The sequence below is a fragment of the Glycine max genome, chromosome 3, assembly GCF_000004515.6.
Source record: "Glycine max cultivar Williams 82 chromosome 3, Glycine_max_v4.0, whole genome shotgun sequence".
Lineage (NCBI taxonomy): Eukaryota > Viridiplantae > Streptophyta > Magnoliopsida > Fabales > Fabaceae > Glycine > Glycine max.
This window is the reverse complement of record NC_016090.4, coordinates 355,541-383,535: the sequence shown is the minus strand read 5'-3', so window position 1 is coordinate 383,535 and position 27,995 is coordinate 355,541. Positions and strand designations below refer to the sequence as shown.

At 30.8% G+C, this 27,995-nt stretch overlaps 5 protein-coding genes across 5 annotated transcripts; 3 read left to right on the top strand and 2 right to left on the bottom strand.

Annotated features, from left to right (window-relative positions):
• Window positions 1-5: 5 nt before the first annotated feature.
• Window positions 6-5,814, top strand: LOC100788070 (COP9 signalosome complex subunit 2). Its single transcript, XM_003520431.5, has 12 exons — window positions 6-224; window positions 1,108-1,200; window positions 1,539-1,617; window positions 1,976-2,216; window positions 2,303-2,377; window positions 2,496-2,630; window positions 3,243-3,430; window positions 3,717-3,785; window positions 4,579-4,669; window positions 4,786-4,920; window positions 5,344-5,456; window positions 5,547-5,814. Exons 1-12 carry the CDS (start codon window positions 215-217, stop codon window positions 5,635-5,637), a joined length of 1,320 nt encoding a protein of 439 aa, XP_003520479.1. The 5' UTR covers window positions 6-214; the 3' UTR covers window positions 5,638-5,814.
• Window positions 5,815-5,821: 7 nt separating this feature from the next.
• Window positions 5,822-7,676, bottom strand: LOC100812874 (dihydrofolate reductase-like). Its single transcript, NM_001255249.2, is given in 6 exon segments — window positions 5,822-6,279; window positions 6,363-6,594; window positions 6,679-6,720; window positions 6,832-6,930; window positions 7,025-7,117; window positions 7,520-7,676. Coding segments are annotated over 6 exon segments (687 nt in total). The 5' UTR covers window positions 7,523-7,676; the 3' UTR covers window positions 5,822-6,061.
• A 1,765-nt stretch (window positions 7,677-9,441) lies between these two features.
• On the top strand, window positions 9,442-12,995 carry LOC100811067 (ubiquitin-conjugating enzyme E2 22-like). The gene is made up of 7 exons (NM_001253026.2): window positions 9,442-9,535; window positions 10,451-10,568; window positions 10,740-10,884; window positions 10,973-11,050; window positions 11,300-11,412; window positions 11,502-11,605; window positions 12,353-12,995. Exons 2-7 carry the CDS (start codon window positions 10,566-10,568, stop codon window positions 12,684-12,686), a joined length of 777 nt encoding a protein of 258 aa, NP_001239955.1. The 5' UTR covers window positions 9,442-9,535; window positions 10,451-10,565; the 3' UTR covers window positions 12,687-12,995.
• Window positions 12,996-16,914: 3,919 nt separating this feature from the next.
• On the bottom strand, window positions 16,915-18,580 carry SCAM-1 (calmodulin). Its single transcript, NM_001251308.1, is given in 2 exon segments — window positions 16,915-17,493; window positions 18,427-18,580. Coding segments are annotated over 2 exon segments (450 nt in total). The 5' UTR covers window positions 18,503-18,580; the 3' UTR covers window positions 16,915-17,119.
• Window positions 18,581-22,334: 3,754 nt separating this feature from the next.
• On the top strand, window positions 22,335-26,264 carry LOC100812703 (alpha-L-arabinofuranosidase 1). Its single transcript, XM_014774067.3, has 17 exons — window positions 22,335-22,475; window positions 22,586-22,640; window positions 22,766-22,971; window positions 23,063-23,184; window positions 23,279-23,432; window positions 23,527-23,596; window positions 23,828-23,973; window positions 24,063-24,108; window positions 24,280-24,332; window positions 24,432-24,576; window positions 24,674-24,792; window positions 24,894-24,965; window positions 25,057-25,160; window positions 25,402-25,458; window positions 25,612-25,810; window positions 25,927-26,070; window positions 26,166-26,264. Exons 1-17 carry the CDS (start codon window positions 22,335-22,337, stop codon window positions 26,262-26,264), a joined length of 1,932 nt encoding a protein of 643 aa, XP_014629553.2.
• Window positions 26,265-27,995: the final 1,731 nt, after the last annotated feature.

The following is a 27,995-nucleotide window of genomic DNA, read 5'->3' as shown; positions in this document are numbered from 1 at the left end:
TCCTTTTTATTTTTACAAACCAACCAAACAGTGTAAATTGCTTTGCTGAGTTTTGAAAGGAATGGTTAGTACTTAGTAGTGCAATGAATCGAAGCTGAAACGCTTCATCACCGGATTCTCGCTCTCAACTCAGATACCAACTCGGAGTTTCGGACTCATCGCCTCCGATTCAAAACCCTAACTCGGACCTCAAACTCAATCGATTTCATACAACATGGCTTCGGGTACCTGTTCTTTTTCTCCATTTCCCCCTCTCCACTTCGTGTCGTAGTAATCTTTCTCCTGTAGTTAATTTTTTCGCTTGCTAAAATCGCTTCCTTTATTTATTCGCTTTTTCGGTTTGAAGAGACTTGAAATTTGATTCCTGATTTGGTTATGTTCGTGATTTTATGCCATGGAAAAATCTTGATCGCTACTTCGGGGGTTTCGGAGGTTTTTACTTCGTTGTAGAGCAATTGAGCACAATCTTTGTAGCCCTAGGATGTGTATTTGAGTCCGTAATTGTGTTGGTGGCGTCCACGAATCGAAATGTTGAGGGCAATTTATGAGAATCCCCCAAAAAAACTGTGAAGCTTTGAGTGAAGCAGGGTTTTCTGTTGTTTGCAATGTTTTAATGTTCTTGTGGATTGTATTTGGAGAGAATGCGATTGATTATTGTTTTTGTGCTTAATTCCTCAACATGCCTGAAATAACTACAAAGCCTTATCCCACTTGGTTTGGTTGGGCTTTTCCTATATGTTGTACTCTGTTGCTAAACTTTGTCTAGATGGTTCCAAACTTGGATAAAAGAGGGGCTGGTGTTGGAAAGTTGCCCGCTGATTTAAAACTTGTTTAATCTTTATGACATGAATTCGTTCTACATGCCTGCTTTTAGTTCCCGCCCCCCTCCGACCCTAATTTTTGTGAGGTGGTATATTGTACCACAAATTCCATGATTTGAAACTCTCCAGTTATAAAAGGAAGGATAATCCCGGAAGCTAGCTTATGGGTGATCTTTGCCTAAGAAGTTTGCTAGTTATTCTTGTTTGACGAATTCATAATAGTTGGTTTCATTTTACCATTTGACTTTGAAGACACAAGTAAGTGTTTGCTTCTGTTATTCTGTAGATGCTGATATGGAGGACTATGGATTTGAGTACTCAGATGAGGAGCAAGAGGAACAGGATGTTGATATTGAGAATCAATATTACAATTCAAAAGGTATTTCCCTGCATTTATGAATTGGGAAAATGTCTTTTTTTGGGAATCTAGTGTTCAATTAGATTGTGTTGAAAACTACTTTGTTCAAATCAGTGTTCTATTGCTGGATATTTCTGCCAAAAGTCAAAATTGATTCATTATCGTGTTGATATTGATTTAGTCATGCTACATTTCTTCCTCATGGAAGTGTTTTAAAAAATGATTTGTCAAAATAGTTTCTAATGTTTTAAATTTCTTTTGCTTATTCATAAGTTTTTGTTTTCCATAATTTATGGTTCAAGGGCAGTTGATCCATTTTTCGTATTGATTGCTTAAGATGATATCCTGTTGGTATATAGGTTTGGTCGAAAGTGATCCAGAAGGTGCACTTGCTGGTTTTGCTGAGGTAGTGCGCATGGAACAAGAGAAGGCAGAATGGTAAGAAATTTTTTCTGTGTGCTGTGTAATAAAAAATAGATATGGATGCTGGAGTTGGAGAGCTTGAATGATTTTATAATTTTGTGTATGTTGTATCCTTTTTTGTTTCATAATTAATTAATTCCATGATCTGTTTTTTTTTTTTAATGAATCAAGAATGTTTCTCTTTCCTTTTTATTGGGTCAAACAATATTACTACTAATAAATAAGCTAATGTGTCTGTTTCCTGCATTCCCTTTCTTTGTTTCTTGTATTCACTTGTGTAGTGCATAGTAATAGTAATATTATGTTAAAATCATTCCACAGTGATAAAAATCCATTACGTATTGCTTTTCATATTTATCTTACATTTTACTAGGGGATTTAAAGCTCTAAAGCAAACTGTGAAGCTCTATTATAGACTTGGAAGGTATAAAGAGATGATGGAAGCCTACAGGGAGATGTTGACTTACATTAAGTCGGCAGTGACTCGTAACTATAGTGAAAAATGCATAAACAGCATTATGGACTATGTCTCAGGTTCAGCTAGCCAGAACTTTGGCCTTCTGCAGGAATTCTATCAGACAACTCTGAAAGCCCTTGAAGAAGCAAAGAATGAGGTTAATACATTTATACATTATCTTTGGCTCATGGTAATTGTCATAATTCAATCTTATGTTTATTTTTTATGTCACTCATTTTACAGAGATTATGGTTTAAGACAAATCTTAAGCTTTGTAAGATCTTCTTTGACATTGGGGAATATGGACGGATGAGTAAGGTAACATATTAGTATTTTGTGCAATGATGTTGGTTGTTTTCCAGCTTAATTTGAATGTTTCTGTATCTATTGGTATCCATGAGCGTTGAGTAATTTATTGATTTTGTTGAACCCTCAGATATTGAAGGAACTTCATAAATCTTGTCAAAGGGAAGATGGTACAGATGACCATAAGAAAGGAACCCAACTTTTAGAGGTTTATGCAATAGAAATCCAAATGTACACAGAGACAAAAAACAACAAAAAACTCAAGGTCAGCATTGATTTTTGAAATAAATTCTTATTATGCAACTTGCATAAGACTAATAATGAGCCTTTCCAATATATTACTGCTTTTTTGTACAATTTAGCTTTTAATTATGTACCAAACTTTTCTTGCTGCTCGTGGGATGAGCTCAATTTCTCGAATAACATCTTTTTGTTAGTTTTATTCTAAAAGGATTAAAATTATGTTTGTTTTCCATTGAGAATCTCCAAAGCATGGTCTGGGAAAAAGTTACAAGAGATAAATTTTTTGACCAAGACATGGTTTGCAGCTTTTCAAACTGAAAACCAAGCATGCACTAACTATATTTTACAAAGACATTTGTTATTGGGAGTTGAAATCAGTGAAAGTGTTCTTGATGTAGAAATCATTGAATGGAATCAAAGGTTGATGGAGGAACATTTAGTGCTTTAGCTGTTTTCTATCAAGTTCATCCAAACACAATAAAATATTAGAAAGATAGTTCTCTTTTCAAAACCCAGAAAATCACTTACTCTAAAACAAGGTGGTGTGATATAGTGCATCCCTCTAAATTAATCTTATGCTAGAGGAAAGTTGTTTACCTGTATTTACGTTCAGTTTCCTTGGTATTAAATGCAGCAACTTTACCAGAAAGCACTCACTATTAAATCAGCAATTCCCCATCCACGGATAATGGGAATAATCCATGAATGTGGGGGGAAAATGCATATGGCAGAGCGCCAGTGGGCTGAAGCAGCTACAGATTTTTTTGAAGCTTTTAAGAATTATGATGAAGCTGGGAATCAGAGGCGTATCCAATGCTTGAAGTAAGCAATAAAGTGTTGTCTTAGTTTTAAATTTAGTTATCAGTTTTAAACATTTTGCATAACAATATATCTTTTCATTTCATGATTGTTAATTACAAAAAAATGCAGTTAACTGTAAATCATAAATCTTGGCAGTAATACTTACAAAGATATATGATATACTTGTCTTATGAAATCCATCATTTCCTGAGATTTAGCATTTAGCTTGACTATTTGGAAACAAACCATTCAAGCAACCTTTTTTCTTTTGTATTTAACTTGTAACATAGTTTCTATTTCGTGTCAGGTACCTTGTTCTGGCCAACATGTTGATGGAGTCTGAAGTAAATCCTTTTGATGGGCAGGAGGCTAAGCCGTAAGTCCTCTGTTTTTAATTTATTTGTGTTCTCCATTTAGAGATGCTTAAATTGCATTCCCCTTCCCACATATTTTAAAATATGCACTTCCCTCCCTATAAAGATCAATATGTGTCACATTTAAATCCATTTTAATATAAATGAGTATTTTAGAGTTTTCTTTTCATATCTGATGATTCTCAGCATGATTAGTATTTGAATAATTATTATTAATTCTGCGTGTGTTTGGTTCCACGGTGGCCAGAGAAAAACCACATAAAAAACATGGAAAGTTGGCCACAGGAAGAAGTTGCCTCAAAGTGAATGGAAAAATTAATCTGGTTGAGTTCAATGTGCCACAGTACCAAACACACGCTCTGCGATCTTTGAACATTAAATAAAGATTTTGGATGAAATTTCAAAGCTGATAATAAAGGTATTTAAAACTTCATTTTATATTCTAAAATACCAAAACCAATAAGACATTTAAAATTAGTTGTTCATGACACTGAGAGTTGTAGAGAAAGCCAAAACATCGTTGGAAGACACTTTCATTATTATTCACCACTGTTAAGAGATTTGCTTATATTGAAAAGAATTAGTGTATGGGAGGGGAGGGTATCAGTTTTAAAATAAGAGGGTAAGGGTCAGTTTTAAAATAAGAGGGGAAGGGGTTGTTGTCTGAGCAACTCTCAAGGGAGAGTGTAATTTACTCATCATTTATTTTAAGTGTACATAATCATTGTTTCTCCCATTCTTTGATCGAATTTCCTCCCTCTTTCTGTTTTCACCGTTGTATATCACGTATTGCAGATACAAGAATGACCCTGAAATTTTGGCAATGACAAACTTGATAGCAGCCTATCAGCGGAATGAAATATTGGAATTTGAGAAAATCTTGAAGGTACTTTTATTGAGTCTAGCACGAGAATATGTCTGCACTAACTTGACCATAAAATATTTCTCTTATTTTTCATCCAATATTTGTTGGAATTTGATATTTGGTAAGTTACTTTCCAGAGTAACAGAAGAACCATCATGGATGATCCATTTATCAGAAACTACATTGAGGATCTGCTAAAGAATATCAGAACTCAAGTCTTGCTGAAGCTCATCAAACCATATACAAGGATCAGGATTCCGTTTATATCCAAGGTAAATGTACTCACTATACTTCATTTCCAAGCTTTTCTTCCCTCCCAGCCCATCATATATGTTAATGAAATAAAAAGGAAAATAAATAGTCTAATACAAATACACCTTTTCTATCAAAAAATAGCCAAAATACACCTTGAAAACAACCATTCCATCTAGTCTCTGGTTTTAGTAGTGAAGGTATAGTGTTTTTGTTTGGTAAGCCTGTATTCATTTTGAAGAGAATGAGCCAAACATTTTCTGGGGACTCTTTCCTGCCTCTCTTTTTTCTTCCCTTCACTTGTGTAAATGGTCAAGTAAAAAGTTACTATTGCCTTTTCCTCATAGTAGTAGTTATGTTTATTTGTTCAGTTGATTTTAATCATTTTATGAGTTAATAGTTATTCTAGTAGTTTTTATGTAATCAAACTTATTAATTTGCAGGAACTTAATGTGCCTGAGCATGATGTTGAGCAATTACTGGTATCACTTATTTTGGATAACAGAATTCAAGGACACATTGATCAAGTCAACCGGCTCTTAGAACGATCTGATAGGTGAGTTTTTATGTTGAATTCTTTTTTACTGGATTTAGTTTGTTCGTATAAAACCTCGTATCTTTATTAACATTCTAAATACATTTCCAGGTCGAAAGGAATGAAAAAGTACACTGCCGTAGACAAATGGAACACACAGCTTAAATCTCTTTATCAAACTATCAGCAACAGAGTTGGTTAAACCGCAGTGTATGACGGGAGAGTTATCTGTTTTGTTGTCCCAGCTTGCAGTTTTGTCATGTGAATTAATGTATCTATTATGGAGAGTTAGGGATGTGTATTGCACCAATAGTGGAACCAAAGCGATACCCAACTTGTGATTCATGTTCTATTTTATAAAATATAATTGTTTGAAACATTCACGATTGATTCAAGGGGAATACGTCGAATTTTATTTTAATGCTGAATATATCTGTGCAGTACATTAAGGACTCCCCTCTCATTTTAGACAGCAAGTATCAATATGAATCACCACTCATCCACAATACATAATAATTTATTAAAGATCGAGAAATCATAAAACATGTCCATATGAATCACCAATCATACATGATACATAATTTAATATTAAAAATTCAGGTGCTTCCTCTTAGAAGTCCTTATCGTCAGGCTTGAGCCACCTCTACTGTTTCAGAACCCTTGTTTATTTCAACACCGTTTACACCTTTGTCTTGATTGGTACCACAGGGTTCTAGCTTGGTCCCCTTCTCTGACTTCTTTTCTTCATGGTCTGTTTCATGCTCACAAACTGAGATGCCAACTTTTGGTTGACATAGGACTTCTTCGGTAATCCATTTTCTCAATTGACTGGTAGCCACTTCATCTGTTAGCAATAGGACAAGGAAAGTTCAGTTTGAAGTGTGAAAAACATAACCAAGAAGCATGGAGAGGAGAGCGTTAACATACCTAATCGTGGTACGGTGTGACCTTGGGGATGCCTTATTATCAGGGGTTTGTCAAATGCAGATGTGAGATCCTCAGAAGGAAGTTTCAGCCAATCTTTTTCCCCAATGAAATGAACAGATTTAGCTTTGATGGTGTCTTTGTAGGCAACATCGCATATGCTGGGATTTCTGAATTTGCATCCTGATATTGATATGAGAAATTTTATTGGTGGATGCTCCTTTAGTAACTTTCCCTGTTAATTTAATGTTCACCAGTCAGAAGTTTGCAGTTGAATTGAAATTACAAATAAAACAAATCATAGTTGTATTTTACTTGCCTGTGCCTGGTAACCTATCAAAAGTGCTGAAAGAGTTGCACCCTAATTTACATAAAGAAGAAATTTGAGTCAAATACTAGCTATACATAATAGGAATATACACAAGTAAAATCAAGAAGAGATATACTCTTGGAACAATTATGAATGTTTTACCTGTGAGAAGCCAAGGAAGCCATCAAAGGGACCATTGGCTGTAATATATTCGCATAAGTATGAGATGCATTCTTCCAAGTTAAAGTACACTGTGAAGTCCTGAGCAAGATTTGTGTACATGTTCAGTAAATTTCAATTACTACATAGTCAGCCAAATCTGAAATGAAAAGATAGGAGGATATAGTATTTCTACCTTTTCGAATTGAAACCACTCAAAGTAAGGTGGAGGGAAGATGCCTTCTATGTCAGACTTCCCTCCTGCAGGGTATTTACCATCTGGGAAAACCTGTCACAATAATACAATTTAGATGCTCCATACCTTTCACGCTTACACAATAATACATTTTTTTTGTCGGCAAACGTTGACAATTAGTATGTTATGATAGTGGGCAGATTCGAACGCATGATCTCTTGATCACTCCAACACAATAATGCATTTAACTTTTTTTGGTTCTATTGCTTCCATCTGTATATTTTTGTACTCAGGAAAAATTAAAAGACTACATTATACTTAGCAGTAAACTATACTATATTGAGTTGAAAAACATTAGCAATTATTAAGAACAAGGGCTAATCAGCACTAACACTAATAAAAGGAAGAATTTGAAATGTCTAAGAACAACAGGCTTAAGGTTAAAAATGCTTCATGCATGCACAAACTTGAACATTAAAAAAAAACATTAATTACCATATCAAATTGAGTGAATATAGAAGGATCCCATTTGCTGATTTGCTTTTTAAGAAAACTCCCACTTGTTCTGAATCCATGGAGGCACAATATTTTCAGCTTCTTTCCATTTTCTCCTTCCATAGTTGTTTCTCTAATCTCTTCTGCCTCACAATTCACAAGCTAAGGAAAAATGACATATTTGTAGGAAGTGGAAAGTGTAGAGACTCTTCCTACCTACCCCCTTTTTTATTGGATTTCAACAACCATCTTATTTGACTCTGCGGGTTGGTATTGCACGTGTAAGCCTCGCACTAGTGCCTGGTGGGCTGCTACATAAACCAAGGGCATTTGTTTTTTCACTCCCACTATTGAAAATGCACCTCCAATTATATTTCAAAAACTCTATTCAGAATGTAAATTTACATTTCGTAATAAACATTCTAAAATATAATAAAAGGTGCATGATTCAAATAAGAAAATACATGATTCAAATGCCTAAACCAGGCTTTTTTGGGCTCTCAAGCCATTACTATATATGGCAAATGTTATATTCACTTCTCATTTTCTCTAAGTACATTCACCTTTTATTTTTATTTTTTTTTTACTGTCATAAGTGCTCTTTATACTTAAATTCCCCTTATCAGTTTCTAAAAAAGAAGTAGTAGTAGTTTCTCTCGAATACTGTTTTACATATATTCTAAAAAGTAATTTTTAAAATGCAAAATCTAAAACAGAATTTCAAAAATTACTTTCTGTGATTTTGGAATATAATAATAAAGAATAAAGTTCTGAAAAAAAAGTAGTTTTTAGAATATAATTTTAGATTTTGCATTCCAAAAAATTCTTTCCAGGATACAAAATGTAAAACTTTTTAAAATTAAAAAATAAATGCATTTTTAAAGAATCACTATATCAAATATAATTTTTAGTTTTCTTTATAAAATTGTTTATGAATATTTTTATAAAATACTTTAAATTATAAATATTTTTTCATATAGAATACTTTAAATTACAATATATGAAATAAAATTAGGGTGCTTGTTTAAAAAGAGTGAAAAGAAATAAAAAAATAAGATGAAAATTTTAAATTAAAATAAAATATATAAGTATGTGTTGCATCTCATTTTATTTATTCCATTTTCTTCTCTCTCTACCAACAAGAACATGTGAATAATTTAGCCTAAAATGATTGTTTTCTTATTTTGAAATCATTAGACCGTTAATGAATCGTACGGGGTAAACAGAAAGTGAGGTTCACGCTCAGCGAGAACGCGTGGAACACCCATCCAATTTAGGTAGACACAAAGAATCCAACGTCTACATACCCAGGAGATCTGGGCTAAGCAACACGTCTTTTCAAAATATTGTAATAATTTTTAGACCTAATTTGTGATTAAGCTATTAATGATTTGATTAATAAGTTACTTTATATCCAAATCCATCAAATAAACAACGAGTTTTGCTAATAAGTGTTTTTAGAATATTAATTAAAAATAAAAATAAAAATATTTATTATAAAAATCATAAAAAACAAAAAAAGTTAAAAACAATATAATTTATATATTTTAAATTTTTTTATTCTTTTAATTAAGGGCACTGATTAATATTTGTTATAAATAAAATACTAACATAGCTATAATTTTTTAAAATTAATTAATAATTAATGCTGTCAAAGTAAGTAATTAATTAATGAATTACTACAATTTTTAAATTAAATAAAAATTAATGCAGTCAAGTTAATTGATTTATTACTACAATTATTTAATAATTAATTCAGTCAAGTTAATGAGTTAATTAATTAATTTTTTTGGTGAACAATTAATTAATTACTACTATTTTTAAAATTAAATACTAGTAATAATTAATGCAGCCCGAAAATTAATTAAATTCTACTACCTTATGAATTGAATAAATATTAAATTTCTGTGCCTCAAAGTTCCACCAATCAATCGTTCATTCATTCCAAGGAGGGATCTCTCTCTCTCTCTCTTTCTCTCCTCTCACACCCCCAAAAGCTTCTTCTGTTCCGTGCAGGTGAATCCTCATCTGGGTTTCATTCGTTATGGTTTTGCTCTTGTGGGTTTTTCATTTTTTTTTTCATTCAATTTTTCTCTTTGGGTTAAAAAATCTGTTCAATTGGAGGTTTCGATGATACACCAGATTTTGTTTTCGAAGTGTCTTATCGTGTCCTGTGACTGATGCTTTACCAATCAAAGAAATGATTGTTTTTGTGGGGTGATTTTGTTTCGTGTTAGATTAGGATTATTGAGATTCTTGGGGTTTCATTTTGCCCAGTAGGGTTTTGCTTGGCTCTCTTTTCAGTCTTTTTTTTTTCAAAAATGAGATTTTTCAATTTTAAGTCTTTTTTTTTTGTAAAAAAAAACTGGTTGGCTGAAAATTGTTTTTTATTTATTTAAATCTTGTATATATGTAGGGTTTTGTGGTAAATGAGATAATTCAGGCTCAGGAGCTCTATTTGAGTTGTTGTTATGTTTTTGAAGACAAAAATCTATGTGGGTTTTTTTTTTCTCCCCTTGCAATTGGGTGTACAAATTTTCTAACTTTCTGTTCTTTTGTGTGTAGAAGTGTCTGAGAAGGTGTTAACCTTAGATGTCTCGTTGTGCTCTTGTGTGTGTTTGAATTTTTATTATTTTGATGTTTAAAATGAGTTTGATTCACAACTTACTGTTGATTATTTGTGTTTTGTTGATTTTTTTTTTCATGGAGAATAGCTGAGAAATGGACTAGTGGTTTTCAAATAACGGACTAGTTTGGGTTATTAGAGATTCATGATTTGCTTTACAATTAACAGTGAACGGCTATTTTACAGCCAATACTTCCCTCTAGTGCCGATTCTAGTATATTTATTTGAATCCTGTGTTTGTGCATGATAATTTGATACAATTTCCTCTCATTCGTGATAAAAAATAAAATAAAATACATTTGCAGGCAATTTTTCTTTGGTTTGGTTGCATCTTTTGATCTGATCAACAAGTTTGAGAATTCAGTTTGGGAAAGGCCATTCCTCTTTAGTACAAAACAGATTGAGGGTGCCTTTGTGCTGATGGTAAGCAATTGCTTTTGCTCATAAGAGTGTATGACTGGTGCTATCTTAATACAGATATGTGTCATCAATCTGCCATTCCATTATTCAATATATTATTTGTCATGATTGTTTAATTCCATTTCATTGGTGTGATTAACATTCTTACATTGTTATATGGTGCTTTTGTTTTAGGCCACTAATGAAAATCTTCCACCAAATGTAATTAAGCAACTTGCCAAGGAGTTGAAAAGTCTTGATGAATCCCCTCCTGAGGGCATTAAGGTTGTGGTAAATGATGATGATTTTTCGACAATATTTTCTGACATTGAAGGCCCAGGTAAGTAGCTTTTATGTTTTTTGTTGTATGATTGAGCACTCGCATTTGGTAAGGAGCTCAAACTAACTGCAGTACTATAATTTTGCAGCTGGAACTCCTTATGAGAATGGAGTTTTCCGAATGAAGCTGTTGCTGTCTCATGATTTCCCGCATTCTCCACCTAAAGGTGTGTTTTAGACTCCCCATATGGGCCATTTTATAATCTTCTATTTACATTATTGAGACAGAATTATACTGTTTGTTTTTTACTTGAATTTTAGTTTGGTTATTCTTTTCTTTTTGAAATTTTTTTATTGGATGGAATTTATTGTTTATTTAACCAAATGACATTTATAATGCTTACAGAATCACTTACTAGTCTTTTGTATGTTGCAAAGCTGTGAGTCTTATGAAGCTGTTAAATTTAATGTTGTAGGTTTTTTCTTGACTAAGATTTTCCATCCAAACATTGCAAACAATGGAGAGATTTGTGTCAACACACTTAAAAAGGATTGGAATCCTAGCCTTGGGTTACGGCATGTTCTTATTGTAAGTGCAGTAGATATTCTTGATTTATTGAGTCAAGTTTTGCTTGATTGGTCTTTGTGTTTATTGTCATTGATTCCCATTTTGAACAGGTTGTTAGGTGTCTATTGATTGAACCATTTCCTGAATCAGCTCTAAATGAACAGGCTGGCAAAATGCTGCTTGAAAATTATGAGGAGTATGCTAGACATGCTAGGTAAGTTGAGCCAATGATGGTATTCCTGTACTGGAATTTTGAAAATTTAATGAGTGGCTGAATGGTGTTGCTAAGGAGCATTTTATTAGATGCTTTCAATTACATAAAAAAATATTAAATATTTTTTAAAAAAAATATATATATGTTCCTTTTCATTAGCATTCTCCCTGGTTTAGACCCTGTTCTGAAATCTTTTATGGCAAATGAAACTTGAACCAAGAGCTATGTTGAGCCCCCCCCCCCCCCCCCCCCCCCCCCCAATTACAGATTGCTTTCTTCATCTGCCATAGTTCATCAGTCGGACATCTATATATATCTACCCTTGGTGTTTGAGAGAAAGGAGTCCATTCTTCCTTGTTTCCCACATTGGGGGACACATGCTGAATGTGATCCCAGCTGTAGTATTTATATCTCAAACAAACTAGTTCATGTACCTCATTGGAGCTGTGTTTCTTTAGCTGCTCAATTGCACAGGAGTTGAGATGTAACATGTGGGACGTATAATTCCTTATGTTTTTGTGGAGAAGGGGCTACACTAATTTTGATTTTAGACTCGGGTGTTTTTTTTATTGGATTTGATAAATTTTCTTGACTTTGATAAACATTTGGGAGCTAGTTGTTGGATTTGATAATTTTCTCGCGTTTGATAAACTTTTCTCCATGCTATTGTTACCTTACTCTATCTACTTGGTTCATAAATTATTTTCCATTATGCATGAATTGAGGAGTATCATTTGTGGCATGCAGGCTTTACACCGGAATCCATGCAAAACCAAAGCCCAAATTCAAGAGCGGAGCTATATCTGAATCAACAACTGCTCTGAATGTGGATCAGACAAACACCTCTGTGATTAGTGCTGACATCAAAACCACACCGGCGAGTGCTGCATTGCCAGCAGCCACCGCAACAAGAGGAAATAATCAGGAACAGGCAGCAGCGGCTGTTAATGGTTCTAATGCTGCCGCTACAGTCATTTCTGCTGCTGCTTCTGCACCCCAAAAGAAGGAAGGTGGACAAGCAAAAGCTCAGGTGGACAAGAAGAAGATAGATGCCAGAAAGAAAAGTTTGAAAAGATTGTAATAAAATTGTTCAATTATTGATGTTTTTTTTAATTGTGTCTTAGTTTTACAATTTGATAGAGAAAGAGGAAGGAGTGGAGATATGGTCTCCTGGGTTCAACATTTGTTTTATATAATGAATTAGTAATTTCTTGTTAGGAGTAAATGGATGAAATTGAACTTGTTGTCTTTGGACTTGTGTTATACTCTTTGGTAAAATATTGATCTTTTAGGGAAAGAATGCTCTATAAGTAGCGGTAGACTTAAGTTAGGTTATTTTTGGATTCAACTCATTTATGAAAATGGGATTAAAAATTTTCTTTTGAATTCCAAACTGTGCTCTTGTGGATTGATTTAAGCTGAACTCAAGTTATGAACAAAAAGAACTAAAATCTAGCTGAATGTGAGCATTTAACAATTTAGAGAAACACTGTTTAAAGAAATTATGTCATTTTTCATTACTTCAAACAATTTAACCAACTTTTTATTTTAATTTAACAACTATAAAAGGTTTATTAAATGAACAAGTTTACCTCACATTTTTATATTAATGGAGCTTTATACAAAATACAGTTAAGTGCGTACTTAGATTCATGTTAGATTATTTAAATATCATGTATGATTTTAAGTAAATGTTTAGTTTCAATTAAAAAATTGATTCTCGATACAAAATAGAGTTTGAATTAAAATTTTTAAATAGCTTTTAGCTTTGTGTTTTTGAAATGAACGAAAAAGTAAAAAGAAAGAAAAAGTCACAAACTTTTTTATGTTTATCAAATATTTGTTTTTATTTAACTGAAACACAAGTATTAATCGATTTGCAAAACACTAAACAATCATCAATCGGATCTATACTTGTGGTTGTATCACGCTAGATTATGAATTGAAAAAGAAATCTCTTGCTTGGTTATCAAAACAAAGATGATCTCAACATGTTAATCAACCAATTTTGACAAAATTGTGGTGAGTAGGTGGGGTTCTAAACCCTGCTAAATTTTACAAAGTTGACGATGCCTTCTACATCCATCCACAGTGGTTTAGTCAAGGTGGAGAGTATTTGCCTTCGCAAGTTCTTGGACTTTAGAAGAAGGGCAAATCGGTTCAATATTGAAACCACGTTGCCTAAGACAATTCAATGTTATACGTTAGTGCAACAACAAGTTTTTTTTTTTTTTTTGGGTCTCTAAACCATCGTTGAAGTTGCATCAAATGAAATATCATGATGTTTAACAATTGCAAATGAGCGTTCAATCGGAAGCAACTATGGGTTACTTCTCCATCAACGTTTGTTGGATCCGTTATAGAGGTAAGGTTTTTTTAAACATAAGTACTTTTACAATAAAGTACCCAAAGATACTGTGTATTATATTTATTAATCAATATTATTTTTATTATTATGTTTATTAATTCAAACGTTAGAAATTTTAGAATAACATATAGATTATGCTTATTAATCAATATTATGCTTATTATTATGTTTGTTTTAATCTATGCTTGTTTTTCTATTTTTTCAAGTGTTATTATAATGTTATGTTTGTAACGATTAAAAAAAAGATAAAAATTAAATTATATTTTAAATAAATAGTCATTTTTATCTATGAATGTATAAAATATTGACCAATTCATCTCTGAATATGTCACGTAGCTCTTCCATTAACTATAACATACTAATGAATTTATTGTACTTTTTTCACTTTTAGGAATTAAAATTTGAATTTTTATCTTTGAGGAACAAATTTATCCACGTTCTACATATCCTAGGACAAAAATTACTATTTATACCAACTAAATCTAAGTTATTGTGAGTCCGAGACAAAAACATCTGCATATTTACTGTTGTGTTATCCGGCTTTTATTTTTACAATTCATCTTAGATTTTCCTCTTATACTATTTAACTAGATTCATTATTCTTTTTCTTTTTATGTTTAGATTCAGTTTTCACCTACGCCACTATTACACATTACTCCAATACCTATGTTTTAGAACGGCTTATTACTTTATTTGATATTGGAATATTTTTTTGACAGTCATTTAATATTGAAATTAAAAAATATTAAATACTACATTATTTTTTTAAGCTTAAATACTGCATTCTATTAATTACTTTTAATTGTTTGAAAAAATGTTACACAATTTTCGATAAATATAATAGTTTTAATTAAAGAAGTGTACTTTTATTTATTTATCATTATTAAGGCTAATATAGCAAACTCACTTTTTCTTAAAAAACAAAAGACAAAATCACTTTTTAAAAATGATTCCAACACTTAAGATATGCTATCAATCATTCAATGGTAACTATAAGTTTCTAATTATTTATATTAAACACACTTAGTATCCGATGCTATCTCCATTCTTAGATATCGCTCCACTTTAGCGAGTAGTATTATAACCCAGATTAAAATTAGGGTTTTAAAATTATAATTAATCTCGTTATTTTTCTTAAAATTATTTGTAAACTTCCTGTGATACTCTACTTATTTTACGCATATATTTAATTGGTGTAATTTGTTCTAACTTAACCAATGATATAAAATTCGAACCTTGATTATGCAGCTAGACAAATATTCAGTGGTAAAAAAAAAAAATTAAAACTTTGCATAAAGCGCCATTAGATGCCACCCGTAAGGTTTGCCATATTGGGATCATACTCTCTAGCTTTATCTCCTTCATACATGACCAAAGTAAAAGTAGAGGGACCACTTAAGTGGGATTCGAAATTGATTTGATTCGTCTGTTTTTGCATTCTTCAATATTTTTGGACAAAATATGCCTTACATAAATCTACCGATGAAAATGGGTTTAAGATTTGGGTATTAATATTTTGTATGTTTTCCCTTTAATCTTTGCAAATAAAAAAAATGATATTATGGTTCATTTTATGGATTGTGGAACCAGGTTAATTTCATGGTTGGAAATATAGGATTTAAGAGTGAAGGAGAAGAAAGAGGTCAGAGTTTAAATATCTCATTGATATTTCTAATAAAAAATTAATAAACTAATATTTTCGGATAAAAAAGAAATGATGTGATTAAAATGGTGTCGGAGGGCCTAGATGTTAATGAACTAATGAAGTTGCATAATCCACTAAATGTTGAGCATTGTACTTGAGTTGTTGTTTGCCGCAAATATTATTTTTATTTTTATATGTTAGTTGAGGTACCATAGGTATTAGCTACTAAATTCCCTAAGGTCTACATATTGTTACTTTGTTATTGCTTTGCCTATATTGAAAAGTGCAACGGAGGTGAGAATGTTGAAGTGGAAGCTATCAATATTGTTTTTGGTGAAAATAATGCTAATATAAATAGTGAAAATGTTTCATATAGGCATGGAGAATGAAGTTGAAATAAGTGAATCTAATGTAAATCGAGTTCTAGAACATGAGAGTAGTGAATCTAATCGCAAGAGTGGTGATGATTTCGAGTTTTTGAATATGAGCAAGAAGATATCATGGTGATAAGGTACATGTACATTCAGTCATTCAGATGATGATATACAAGACATGGGTATTTGGGCAGGCCATTTGTTTGACATACTAGTGGGAAAGGGAAAGAGGATTTTGGTTTGTTGATGTCTATCTTTTAGAGAAGTTCTTATAGACGCTTTTATACATGAAGGATTTCAAATTCTCAGACTTAAAAAATGAGAAGTCTAGGGTGAAAGCTAAATGTACTGTTGAAGATTGTCCATGGTGTACTCATGCTTCTCTATGCCCGGATAGACTAACAAATAAGATCAAAACTTACAATGTTGTACACAACTACATAAGACAAACCAAAAACAAGGATAAGGAAGCTACTTCTGCTTGGATTGCTCAAAAACTTGAAAGCAAACTTAGATAGGATTCTAAAATGTCATATGCTGGAATATAGGTAGAGTTGATGTAGAAGTAGGGATTGGAGCCTAATGTTAAGGACAGTCATTGATGAAAATAGGGGTTTGAATCATAATGTTTATTCCTCTTCAGTGAGTTGTTTCTAAAATAAATCTAGGAAGCATAGTAAAATTAGAATCAGAACTTGGAATCTATAAAAACCTAGAATTCAAAAAGGCGATACGTATGTTTGGATGCAATGAAAAAATGATTTGTGAGAGGATACCAACCATGGTTTGGTATAGATGGTTGTCATTTCAAGCTTCCTTATAGAGGGGTTCTTTTATTTACTTGAGACAAAAAAAATTAGGAGCAGAAGAAAGCTGAGTTGAATAAACATCAAGCACTTGAGACACAAGTCACAACAGAAACTAGAAAGACACCATTCCACCACAATTACTATTAGCAGCAGAGCTTTCCACTAAATGTCGTTTAGATTGAATTCAAAAACATCAAATAAAAATCTAGAAATAAGACAGTAATGACATTAGGCAAGGACTAGGTGTACTATATCACAAGTTCAACCTTGTCATTTTTTTCCATCAGTTCAGAATTTAGTGGAGATGGTGTACTACCATCACTTGGCCATCATGACCTTAACAAACTCCTCGTAGTTTATTTGGCCGTCGCCATCGACATCAGCCTCTCGAATCATCTCATCAACCTCTTCATCAGTGAGCTTCTCCCCAAGGTTGGTCATCACATGGCGGAGCTCAGCAGCAGAAATGAACCCATTCTGGTCCTTGTCAAACACTCGGAACGCCTCTTTCAGCTCCTCCTCAGAATCAGTGTCCTTCATCTTTCTAGCCATGAGGTTCAAGAACTCAGGGAAGTCAATGGTGCCATTCCCATCAGCATCTACTTCATTGATCATGTCTTGGAGCTCAGCCTCTGTTGGATTCTGACCCAACGAACGCATAACAGTCCCAAGCTCCTTTGTTGTGATGCAACCTACAATCAGGTCACACACCAAGTACACATCAAACAGAACCTCACAATTTAGCACATGCTTACAAGTATTAATCATATTCATAGGAATAGATGCCACAAGTTTCAATTGCTTCTGCAATCTGCATAAAAATCTTCCAAATTAGTTTTGATTCTGAATTTTCTGATCCCTTCTTCCCTTGGATTAAAAAAGAATAAGAAAGAAAAATCTTATTTTGTTTCTTTGGTAAAGATTGCTAGTATATTTCACGGAAGATAATCTTTATTAGTTGCATATTTAAGACTCGAAGTCAAACAACCTTACCAATTGATCTACATGCTCTGATTATTTCGTTCTTTAAAATATCTCATAATTAAAATCTTGTTAAATATTTAAAAAAATGAGATTTTTTTTTTTCACAAATAACAACTTAACAATTAAAATCTTCATGATAAAAAAAATCTATAAAAAGAATACAATGTTTTAATATAATATGAATCATAGGCATCAGCAAGACCTAGAGTTCTTTCAGCTTGCAATCATGTTATACTTGGGGTATTAATGTTGGGATGTGAAACCAAAAAGAAAGCAAAAACAAAAGCAAAATTAATAAATTGTTTCCTTTAATCTTTTCTTTTGAAACAGAAGCACTATAAATTCATATGTATCCTTTTCTCTCTGTTTTGTTCTGGTAACTTGAACCAAAAAAACATAACAAAACAGAAGCTAGCCAAAAATAACAACAATAAATTTATTTTATAAAAAAGAAAAGAGATCTAGGGAGGAAAGGAACTAATTATAACTAAAATGATGATGGTAATGAAATAAATATGCAAAGGAAAATAAGAAAAAAAAAACAAAAAAAGATGTGATAGAGATTCGAATGGTACAACTAACAAAAAAAAACTAACATATTAACAACTAAAATTTGCCGTTAAAAAAAAATTGAAACATACCATCGCCATCCTTATCGAACAAACTGAAGGCTTCCTTGAACTCCGAGATCTGTTCATCGGTGAGTTGATCTGCCATTGTGATTGGAAATGATCGCTCTTTCTTTCTTTCTTTGAATGGGTTTAATTTTTCTGAAGAAAGAGAAAGAGAGAATCGAAGAAACTGCAAAAAAACAGCGTTTTGAATCTTATTCCGACCAAACTTGCCTTTCTTATATCGATGCCACCAACTTCTTTACCATAAATAAAATTGACTTGTGTCCCTTTTCTCCTTTGACCCTTCAAAAACTCCTCCCAAATCATCAAGATACTAAATTTACCATTAAGCCCCTCATTATACTTTATTATTATATGAGGAATTACACTGAAAAATGAAAATATCCTTTTATAATACTTACACTTGAGAACATGTTTGTTTTTTTTTTAATTATTTTTGTTTTTAATCCTTACCAATTATGTTTGTTTTATTTTTTTTCAAAGTACTTTAGATGATTGTTTAAAGTATTATCTAAAATATTTTAAGAACAAAAAATAAAACAAACATAGTTTATAAAAACTGAAAATAAAAAAATAATTTTGCAAAAAAATAAAAAATCATTAAATTGCAAAGACAAAAAATGTATTTAAGCCTTTTAAGTTATTTAATTAATTTGGGCATCAACCAAGGAGTGAAAACACTTAAATGAAATCAACATTACTGATTTATGAAAGTGTTAGATATAAAATAAATTATGTTGAGAAAAAAAAATATCTAACTTTATGCATGTTCACTAATAAGAAGAATTAGTAGGTGATACAAGATTATGTCATCCATGATCCAGTCTAGTAATCGTGTGACACATAGATAAATTTATATTTTAAATTGACTAAAATCTTTTAAATTAAATAATAATATAGTTAATTCTTGTTAGATCGTTATCATGTATATTATTCATTTAATTAATATTTTTTTTATCATATATGATATAATGATCTTAAATCACCTAATAATTTTTCTTTTAACATAACTAATTACGACATCTAACAATAAATATTTTATACTATTAACATGATCACAAAAATAAAAAATACTTGAATGAAGTTCTATACAAAAATAGTATTTCAACTTTCAAAGTTAGCATTTCAAATTTTAATTCAACAAAAAAGAAAAAAATATATATATATTTAACATCGGTGGGGAGTATCCATACAAGGAAAAATTGTCCTTGAGCCTCCAAATCTGAGGAATCGGATCAGTAAATTGGCTAGGAATAGACAAAAGATGATGGAGAAGCCTCACTGCAATCTCATCAGCACCATTACAAACAATGACTCAAGGAGTGATCCACATCATCAGCCACAGTATTCACGACATCAGCACCTCCAAAAAGCAAATTATTGCAATTGATTAAGAAAAACCATACATATCTATTTGAACTCCATAAATGGTTCCTCCACCAAATCCTATCAAGAGTCGTAGCAGGAAACCACATCTACCACCATCTTCTCACTCTTTAAATTCATCATCAGTTGCTGGAAGAAAAACTGATTGGTCATTTACACTATACTTTGTCCAAATATTCTTCCCTAGTGGAAGAAAAAAAGTAAAATATTATATATCCTCTTTTCTTTTAGTTTATGTTTTCACATTTCTACTGTGCTTACACATTTTTATTGTGTTAAATTTAATAACTTAATAATTTTTCTTTTTATATATGCATTGACTTGTATAAATAATATTAATTAAAAAAAATATTTATTTATAAAATTATTTAAATTTATTGTATATGACTTTTAAGTAAAACTATTTTAATATATGATGTATGTATTTGAATTAAATACTCGCTAAAAGAGATTTATTATCTTTAATAGGGTTAACTAAGTAAGGTTGTCTCACATGAATAATACTTTTGTTCTCCATAATAAAAAAAATAAAATTAACTTAAGTTATGATATTATTTTGTTGGTAATTTAAATATGCTTTAAAGAACAATATAGTTAATAAATTAATTTTAATATAGTGATTATATATTTATATACAAAATTTAACAGTACTATATAAATATTAATCAACACAAGTTATTAAACATATAATCAAAATATTATTTTATAATAAATACATTAAAATTAGATTTAAATTATTTTTTAGTATAGAAATTTCAATTTCATAATATGGTTATTTTCAACAAAATATTTATTTATGATATTGTTTAAAATTATTTTATACATTTGAATGAAAATGATGTTATAGGATTTTAAAATAAACAAAACTATTTTTAAGTCTCTCTTATGCATTTATGTTAAATATTCAAAGAAAAAACTTTGGTTTTCATGGTGATCTTGAGCATGATTGTCTCTTTCGAAGGATATTTGTAGTCTTTACATAAAAAAATTATTTAAATTTATGATATTATTGAATCTTTGGTATGCACTTTTTAAAAATATTTAAAGAAATAATTTTGTCGCCCTTAATGATCTTGAGTATGATTGTTTCTCGTGTGAATGATATTTATAGTCACTAGCATAAAAAGAATTAAAACTATTTTAAATATTATTAATTTTTTATGTGCATTTGAAGAAAGAACTTTTTCGTCACAGTGGTCTCGAGCATGATTAGCTCATGTGAATGATATATTTGTAGTCTCTATGATAAAGTTATTTTATAATAAAAATATATTTAATGATTTAATTTTAAAGATAGAGTTAAAATATTATTTTGTAATAACTATATTGACTAATAGAATTTAAATTAATTTTTAGTATAATTTTTTAATCTTATAATATAAATTTCAATCAATAAAATATTTATTTATGAAGCTGTTTAAATTTATTTTATAGGATTTCTATGTAAAAATGATTTTCTATATTTCAAAGTAAAAATAAATTTAGTTAACTAAACTATAATCAGTTTTAACAAGAAATGAGTAATAAGTAATTATATATATATATATATATATATATATATATATATATATATATATATTATATATATATATATATATCATTCAATTAATATAATAATAACAACATACTTTTATATAATATTGAGCATATTATTATTTAAAAAGAATAAGAGAAAGAAAAAAAGAACTTCAAATAAGAAAAACAAAATAAAAAGGGAAAACGCTAAAAATTAAAAACAAAATGAAAAACATAAAAAAAGAAAAAGAAGAAGAAGAAAGAAACGTAACAAAAAATAAAAAGAAAAGAAAAAATGTAAAAAAATGAAGACAGAGAAAAGAGTGAGAAATGGAAGAAATAAAAAATTGGGAGGAAAAAACTTGCTAAAAAAATTAACATGTGGCATAGGAAGGGGTTAATTTTCTTAGAGTAGATAGATAGATGCCTATATATTTCATTGTTCAATGCATTTAAAATGAACTCATAAGAGGATCACAAATAATTTTTTGTGGTGTAAAAACAGTTGTGATTCACTCTATTCATTTTGAATAAATAAATTATATATTAATTAAAAGTTTATTTAGTAGAAGAAAGCCAACATTTATGTTATCATTTCAGTATTCCTTATACTTTTTGTCATTTACAGTCTGGATTGAGTTGTTTATGAACGGTCTTTGATACATGTGTTTAATGAACATTTTAGTATCTTTGATATTGTTCGAAAGGGTAGGCAATATGAGCCATCCATTTCCTCATTTAGTTTTTTTTTTATGCAATATTGTTTTATTTACGAAACTTGAACTATATCCAAAGAGAATTAAGGAAGATCTCCACTGCGAAACTTGGATTTTTTCTTTGAAATAGATCGAAATTAAAACAATTAACTTTTTAAGATTTTATTTCCATCTGCACCAAAAGAATTAATTTGTTAAGATTTAGTCTTATCGGTCTACTTTGTTGTTATCTTCCTCACTTGTTCCTCTATAAAAACAAGTTCAAAGAATCACTTGGAGTTGTACTAACAAGCAACTATGTCTCTTTCTTTTAAGATTTTTCTTGTTTGCATAACGTGCTTCACAGTTTGTTGCTTTGCAGAACAAACTTCAACCTTGATCATTGATGCTATAGCTACGAGAAAAATTCCAGATACTTTCCTTGGAGCATTTTTTGAGGTAGTCTACTAAATTGTTGTTTTGTAGATTTTTAAGTATGATTTTTTTGAAGTCCATTAAGTTTTTAGTCTGTTTTAGCGCATTTCAAAAAATTGTTCAATCTTTCGCAGGAGATCAATCATGCAGGAGCTGGGGGATTGTGGGCTGAGCTTGTGAGGAATAGAGGTCATTTCCATGCTCTTAAAGTTTTTCCTTCATGCTGTTTGGACACTTATGCACAATGAGATTTAATTAACATTTTCTAGGATTTTTTTTTCTTAATTTTTGTTTGTTATAAATTTCTCTGTCAGGTTTTGAAGCTGGAGGCTCCAATGTTCCCTCAAATATTTATCCATGGTCTATTATTGGAGATGATTCAACCATACTTGTCTCAACTGATCGTACCTCTTCCTTTGAGCGAAATAAAGTTGCATTAAGTATGAAAGTTCTTTGTAATGAATCTAATCCTTGCCCATCGGGTGGTGTTGGCATCTCAAATCCTGGTTACTGGGGCATGGTAAGTATAATAGTAATCTTAGTTACAATCTTTTAAATTTTTAATAATGAGCGAAATATTATTTCTGATCATTTCTAATTTTCGTAAACAGAATATCGAGAAAGGGAAGAAGTACAAAGTAGTCTTCTATGCTAAAGCAGATGGTGCAATTAACCTAAACGTTTCATTTGTTGGAACGGAGAAAGGTGAAAAGTTGGCTTCAAATAACATTAGGTATGCTTTTCAATTAATTAGAACATATAGAGACTATATATACATTGTATTATATAAACCTAATAGATTAATTATTGGTCAATTATCGTGGCAGATCTTATAAACATAATGTTACAAATTGGACAAGGATGGAGGTTATAATAGAAGCCAAGGCTACAAATCATAATGCAAGTCTTCAAATAACAACAAGCAAGAGTGGATTTGTGTGGTTAGACCAAGTGTCTGCAATGCCCTTAGACACATATAAGGTATATATGCATGATGGCATTGGCAATGCATTTTTTTCTTTCATTCTTTTCTAATAACTGTCTCACTTAATTAATTAATCTTCTCTTGACACAGGGTCATGGTTTCCGAAAGGATCTTTTCCAAATGGTAGCAGATTTGAAACCAAAATTTTTCAGATTCCCCGGTACATTAAAATTCTATGTTTTTGAAACTTAGGTTCGATTATAATTAAGTTATAAGGTTCTATGGCTAAAAAAGAAATATTGTAACTAAATGGTAAATATATTTGTTTTTTTTTATTAGTCACATTCCAAGTGTGTATCCATACAAGTTTTGTGAATTTAGTTATGCAAATATTAAATAGTTTCTCTTAGACCTACTAATTTTATGTTGAAACTTTGGCATGCATTATTAGGTGGGTGTTATGTTGAAGGAGATTATTTAAGAAATGCATTTAGGTGGAAAGACACAGTTGGACCATGGGAAGAGAGACCAGGACACTATGGAGATGTATGGAATTATTGGAGTGATGACGGATTTGGTTTCTTTGAGGGCCTTCAAGTAGGGTTTCCTTTTATAAACTCATGCATATATGGATATTTAATTTTTCTTATTGAATTGAGAAATCGATCTATTTGTTTCTCGAGCAGTTAGCTGAGGATCTTGGTGCATTGCCAGTGTGGGTGTTTAACAATGGTATATAGTTTCTTATCTTAACTAAAATTTTGCTAGTCGAGAATTTATAGTAAAAGAGGATTTTCTGTAACAATATATTTTTTTATTTATTATAAACCATCGTTTCAATATATACAATAACTATTTTATTTATTTATTTTAGATTTCTAATTAACCAAATATTTTGTTTAGGTATTAGCCACCACGATGAAGTCAATACATCTGCCATCGCGCCTTTTGTGCACGTATAATTTTTTTTTCATTTTATGCTTTATTATTTTTTAAATTTATTATTTCTTAATTATAATATTTTTTTTTCTATGTATCTTTCCGTTAACTCACAGGAAGCTCTGGACGGAATTGAGTTTGCTAGAGGTTCTCCCGAATCAAGATGGGGATCTCTTAGGGCTTCCATGGGACATCCCAAGCCATTTGACTTGAGAATTGTTGCAATTGGAAATGAAGATTGTGACAAGTTTAACTACAAAGGTACGATTTTCCTTGTTTTTGACATATTTTTTTATAGCATATTGAGTTAATTAGTTATCATATTTCATTTATTGATATATTAATTTCGTTTTTCCAGGAAATTATCTTAAGTTTTATGATGCCATAAGACGTGTTTATCCAGATATTCAAATTATTTCAAACTGTGATGGCTCTGAAAACCCTTTAGATCATCCGGCTGATCTTTACGATTTTCATGTAACATTTCCAAGATATATAGTTCCAAAAAATGTTAATTTTCCTATGTTAGTTTGATCAATTGAATGTTATCCTTGTTAATATATATTTTTCTATACTAGATTTATACAAATGCTGAGGACATGTTTTCGAAGTCTACTAAGTTCGATAATGTATCACGATATGGTCCAAAGGTTTGATTAATTAATTTTTTGATTAAAATATTTATATGGAGTATGCATAATTGTTTTGTACTCAGATAAATGCCTAACATCTTCTTTACAGGCGTTTGTGAGTGAGTATGCTGTTTGGCAGGACGATGCCGGAAATGGAACACTTTTGGCTGCCGTGGCTGAAGCTGCATTCCTTATTGGACTAGAAAAGAATAGGTTGGATTAATTTTTTTTATGGATAATTATTAACTTTTTATTAACAGAAAATGTTAAAATCATAATCATTTTCTTTCTGTTTCTCCTTTTACAATCCAATATCAACCCATCAACCTTATAACTCTTGTTGGTTAATTAACTTTTAACTATAGTTTTATTCCTTAAATTTTATGAATTAGTTGGTGTTACCTTGAGTTAAACAGCATTACTTGTGTTTTTAATTATCGGTTTTTTCTTACAGTGATATCGTCTCCATGGTCAGCTATGCACCGCTCTTTGTAAACGCAAATGATAGAAAGTAATTCTCCTATGCTTTGGTCTAGCCTAAAAAAATGATCATTTGTTGTTGTCTTAGGTTAATTTCATCATTATTATTAGTATTATACCTTATTTTATGATATGAATAGATTGAGATGGTTTGAAATCTATTACTATATATATATACATATAGGTGGACGCCGGATGCAATTGCATTTGACTCTTATCGGCACTATGAAACTCCCAGTTATTGGGTGCAATGTCTTTTTATTCCTTCGAGTGGAGCAACTTTGCTTAATTCAACACTCCTCAGTTCTTCTAATAAATCCCTTGCTGCTTCTGCAATTGAGTACACAAACCCTGCAAATAAGAAGAATTACCTGAGAATAAAGGTAATTGATTCTCTTAAAATTTCATTAACAATGAATTTAAAATAAATTTAACTTAAAGATAGATATATAGGTACTAAGCTAAACTCACCTTTTGAATTAATTAACATATATAACAGGTGGTAAACTTTGGAGATCATACAGAGAACCTTAGAATTTTTGTAAATGGATTGGATTCAAAAGTGCAACAATCTGGATCAACAAAGATAGTGCTCACAGCGCCTAATGTAAGAGAAGAGAATTCTTTCTCAGAACCAAAGAAGGTAAAATGATCTAATTTATAATTATACATAGGCTGGATAGATACATCTATAGAAAGATCTTATGCTAATTTGTTTTTGGTTCATTTTAAATGCAGATTGTGCCACAACACACTTCACTTGAGGCTGCAAGTGAAGACATGAATGTTATACTTTCTCCTTACTCAGTTACATCATTTGATCTATTAATTAAGTAGATAATGGAGGAATGTTTTTTTCAATCAATGGGGATATTAGAACTCTAGTGACTTGTGTATATAATCTTTTTTCAAGAAATAAACTCCTTCTCTCTTGATGCTAATAGTCTTTGCCTCCCTTTTTATTCACTTACTATTGATATCAATTTGAATGTGTAAATGAAAATACCACGAGGTGGAGATTATTAAAGACAAATAACTGTTTCGAAAGGTTTAAAAGAGATTGACAAAAAAAAAAAAAAAACAAAAGACGACATCCATCAAATTTTAATACTGTATATTAATCTGTTGCAATAGTAATTGAAAACCAACTACAAAGAAAAAATCTATGATTCTTAAGAACTAATGTTTTTAAGATATTGATTAATAAATTAAAAGATAAAATATTTATTGCAAAAATCATATATAAGAAAGAATAAAATATTCAACATTTACTTTATCTACAGATAATATAAAATTAAACCAATAATTGATCGATGTAATAGTAATGAGGTGGTTGTCAGTATTAAATTGTAAAGAATTTGAATATTCATAAGCATTTAGGATATGTTTGGTTTAAGAAGAAAAGTGAAAGAAGAGAATATGAAAAGAATGAAAAGCACTAGAAACTACTATTTAGGTTTTTTGCCTGTAGAGGAAAAAATAAAAGAAAAAGAAAATTATAACTTTTTTCATTTTCATGGTTGGTTGTGTAGAAAGTTTAAAAAAAAGTCGTGTACGTGACATAAATACCCTTATATAATCTTAGGAAAATAATATGTTTGAAAGATTTTTTTCTTATAAAAAATATTTTACTTTTTTCTTTCACTGTAAAAGAATATTCTTTTATTAAATATAGAAAATGACAGTTCTATAAATTGTTCTACCATAATAATATAATTAATCTTTCTCTGCTCTTAATTGTTTCTTAAATTATTAATTTTTTAGTTAAAAATGTTATGTTGTTCAATTTTTTTAAAAACTAGAGGATTAATTTGTTAACATGTATACCCTCTCCCCTCGCCACCAAAGTACCAACCAATAGGTAAAAGTGTGCCAAACAATCTATTAGGAACCTACCACTTGACCCATATAATTTAAAAACTAGAAAACTGGATACAATCTTACAAACAACTAGAATTAACTATTCACATTATAAAAACATGATCATCTACACATTGCAGAAGTAATAAGGACTCAACTAAAGAAAAGTTACCCTGCGAATAACATCAATGGCATCTTTTTCAGCTTTTCCACGCCTAACCGTTTCTTTACATGCATCCTGTTCTAGTTGATCACGGAGACCATCATCCATTAATTCCTCCATCATAAAGCTCAAACTGAAGTAAGACACCTTAGTAGTTTCTGAAAGAGGAAAAAGTATGCATACCAGTGCATTAGGAAATGATTAATTAATGAAGAAGATCCTCATTAATCAAATTTGGGGTCAATGAGAAAACTGAAGGGGGGAAGCAGGAGCCTTCAAGTTAAAATCCCTTCTGAAGAAGAAACAGATTCAAGACTCCTCCTATGCCCATCGATAGTCCTTACTCTAGGAAACAACTCTTGTGCTGGATCAGTTAGTTTTACCCTAGCACAATAGATTGGGATCTCAAGGTTTTTTTTTTTTGTTTCTTTGTTAGGAAGGAGAATTGAACCTAGCTATCACCTTTTCTTCCAGTAGCAAGAGTTTGAACAAAAAAATTGGGAGAGCCAAAAATAAGATTTTAATAAAATAATTTATTCATAATT

Bases quoted from the DNA above. Each gene is read 5' to 3' on its own strand.
- LOC100788070 (XM_003520431.5), top strand. The intron at 1,618-1,975 runs GTAAGAAATTTT...ACATTTTACTAG, and splicing joins GAACAAGAGAAGGCAGAATG to GGGATTTAAAGCTCTAAAGC. The intron at 3,431-3,716 runs GTAAGCAATAAA...ATTTCGTGTCAG, and splicing joins AGGCGTATCCAATGCTTGAA to GTACCTTGTTCTGGCCAACA.
- LOC100811067 (NM_001253026.2), top strand. The intron at 10,885-10,972 runs GTAAGTAGCTTT...ATAATTTTGCAG, and splicing joins TTCTGACATTGAAGGCCCAG to CTGGAACTCCTTATGAGAAT. The intron at 11,413-11,501 runs GTAAGTGCAGTA...CATTTTGAACAG, and splicing joins GGTTACGGCATGTTCTTATT to GTTGTTAGGTGTCTATTGAT.
- LOC100812703 (XM_014774067.3), top strand. From the start codon at position 22,335: ATGTCTCTTTCTTTTAAGATTTTTCTTGTTTGCATAACGTGCTTCACA. The intron at 23,974-24,062 runs GTAGGGTTTCCT...TTTCTCGAGCAG, and splicing joins GTTTCTTTGAGGGCCTTCAA to TTAGCTGAGGATCTTGGTGC. The intron at 24,577-24,673 runs GTACGATTTTCC...TCGTTTTTCCAG, and splicing joins TGACAAGTTTAACTACAAAG to GAAATTATCTTAAGTTTTAT.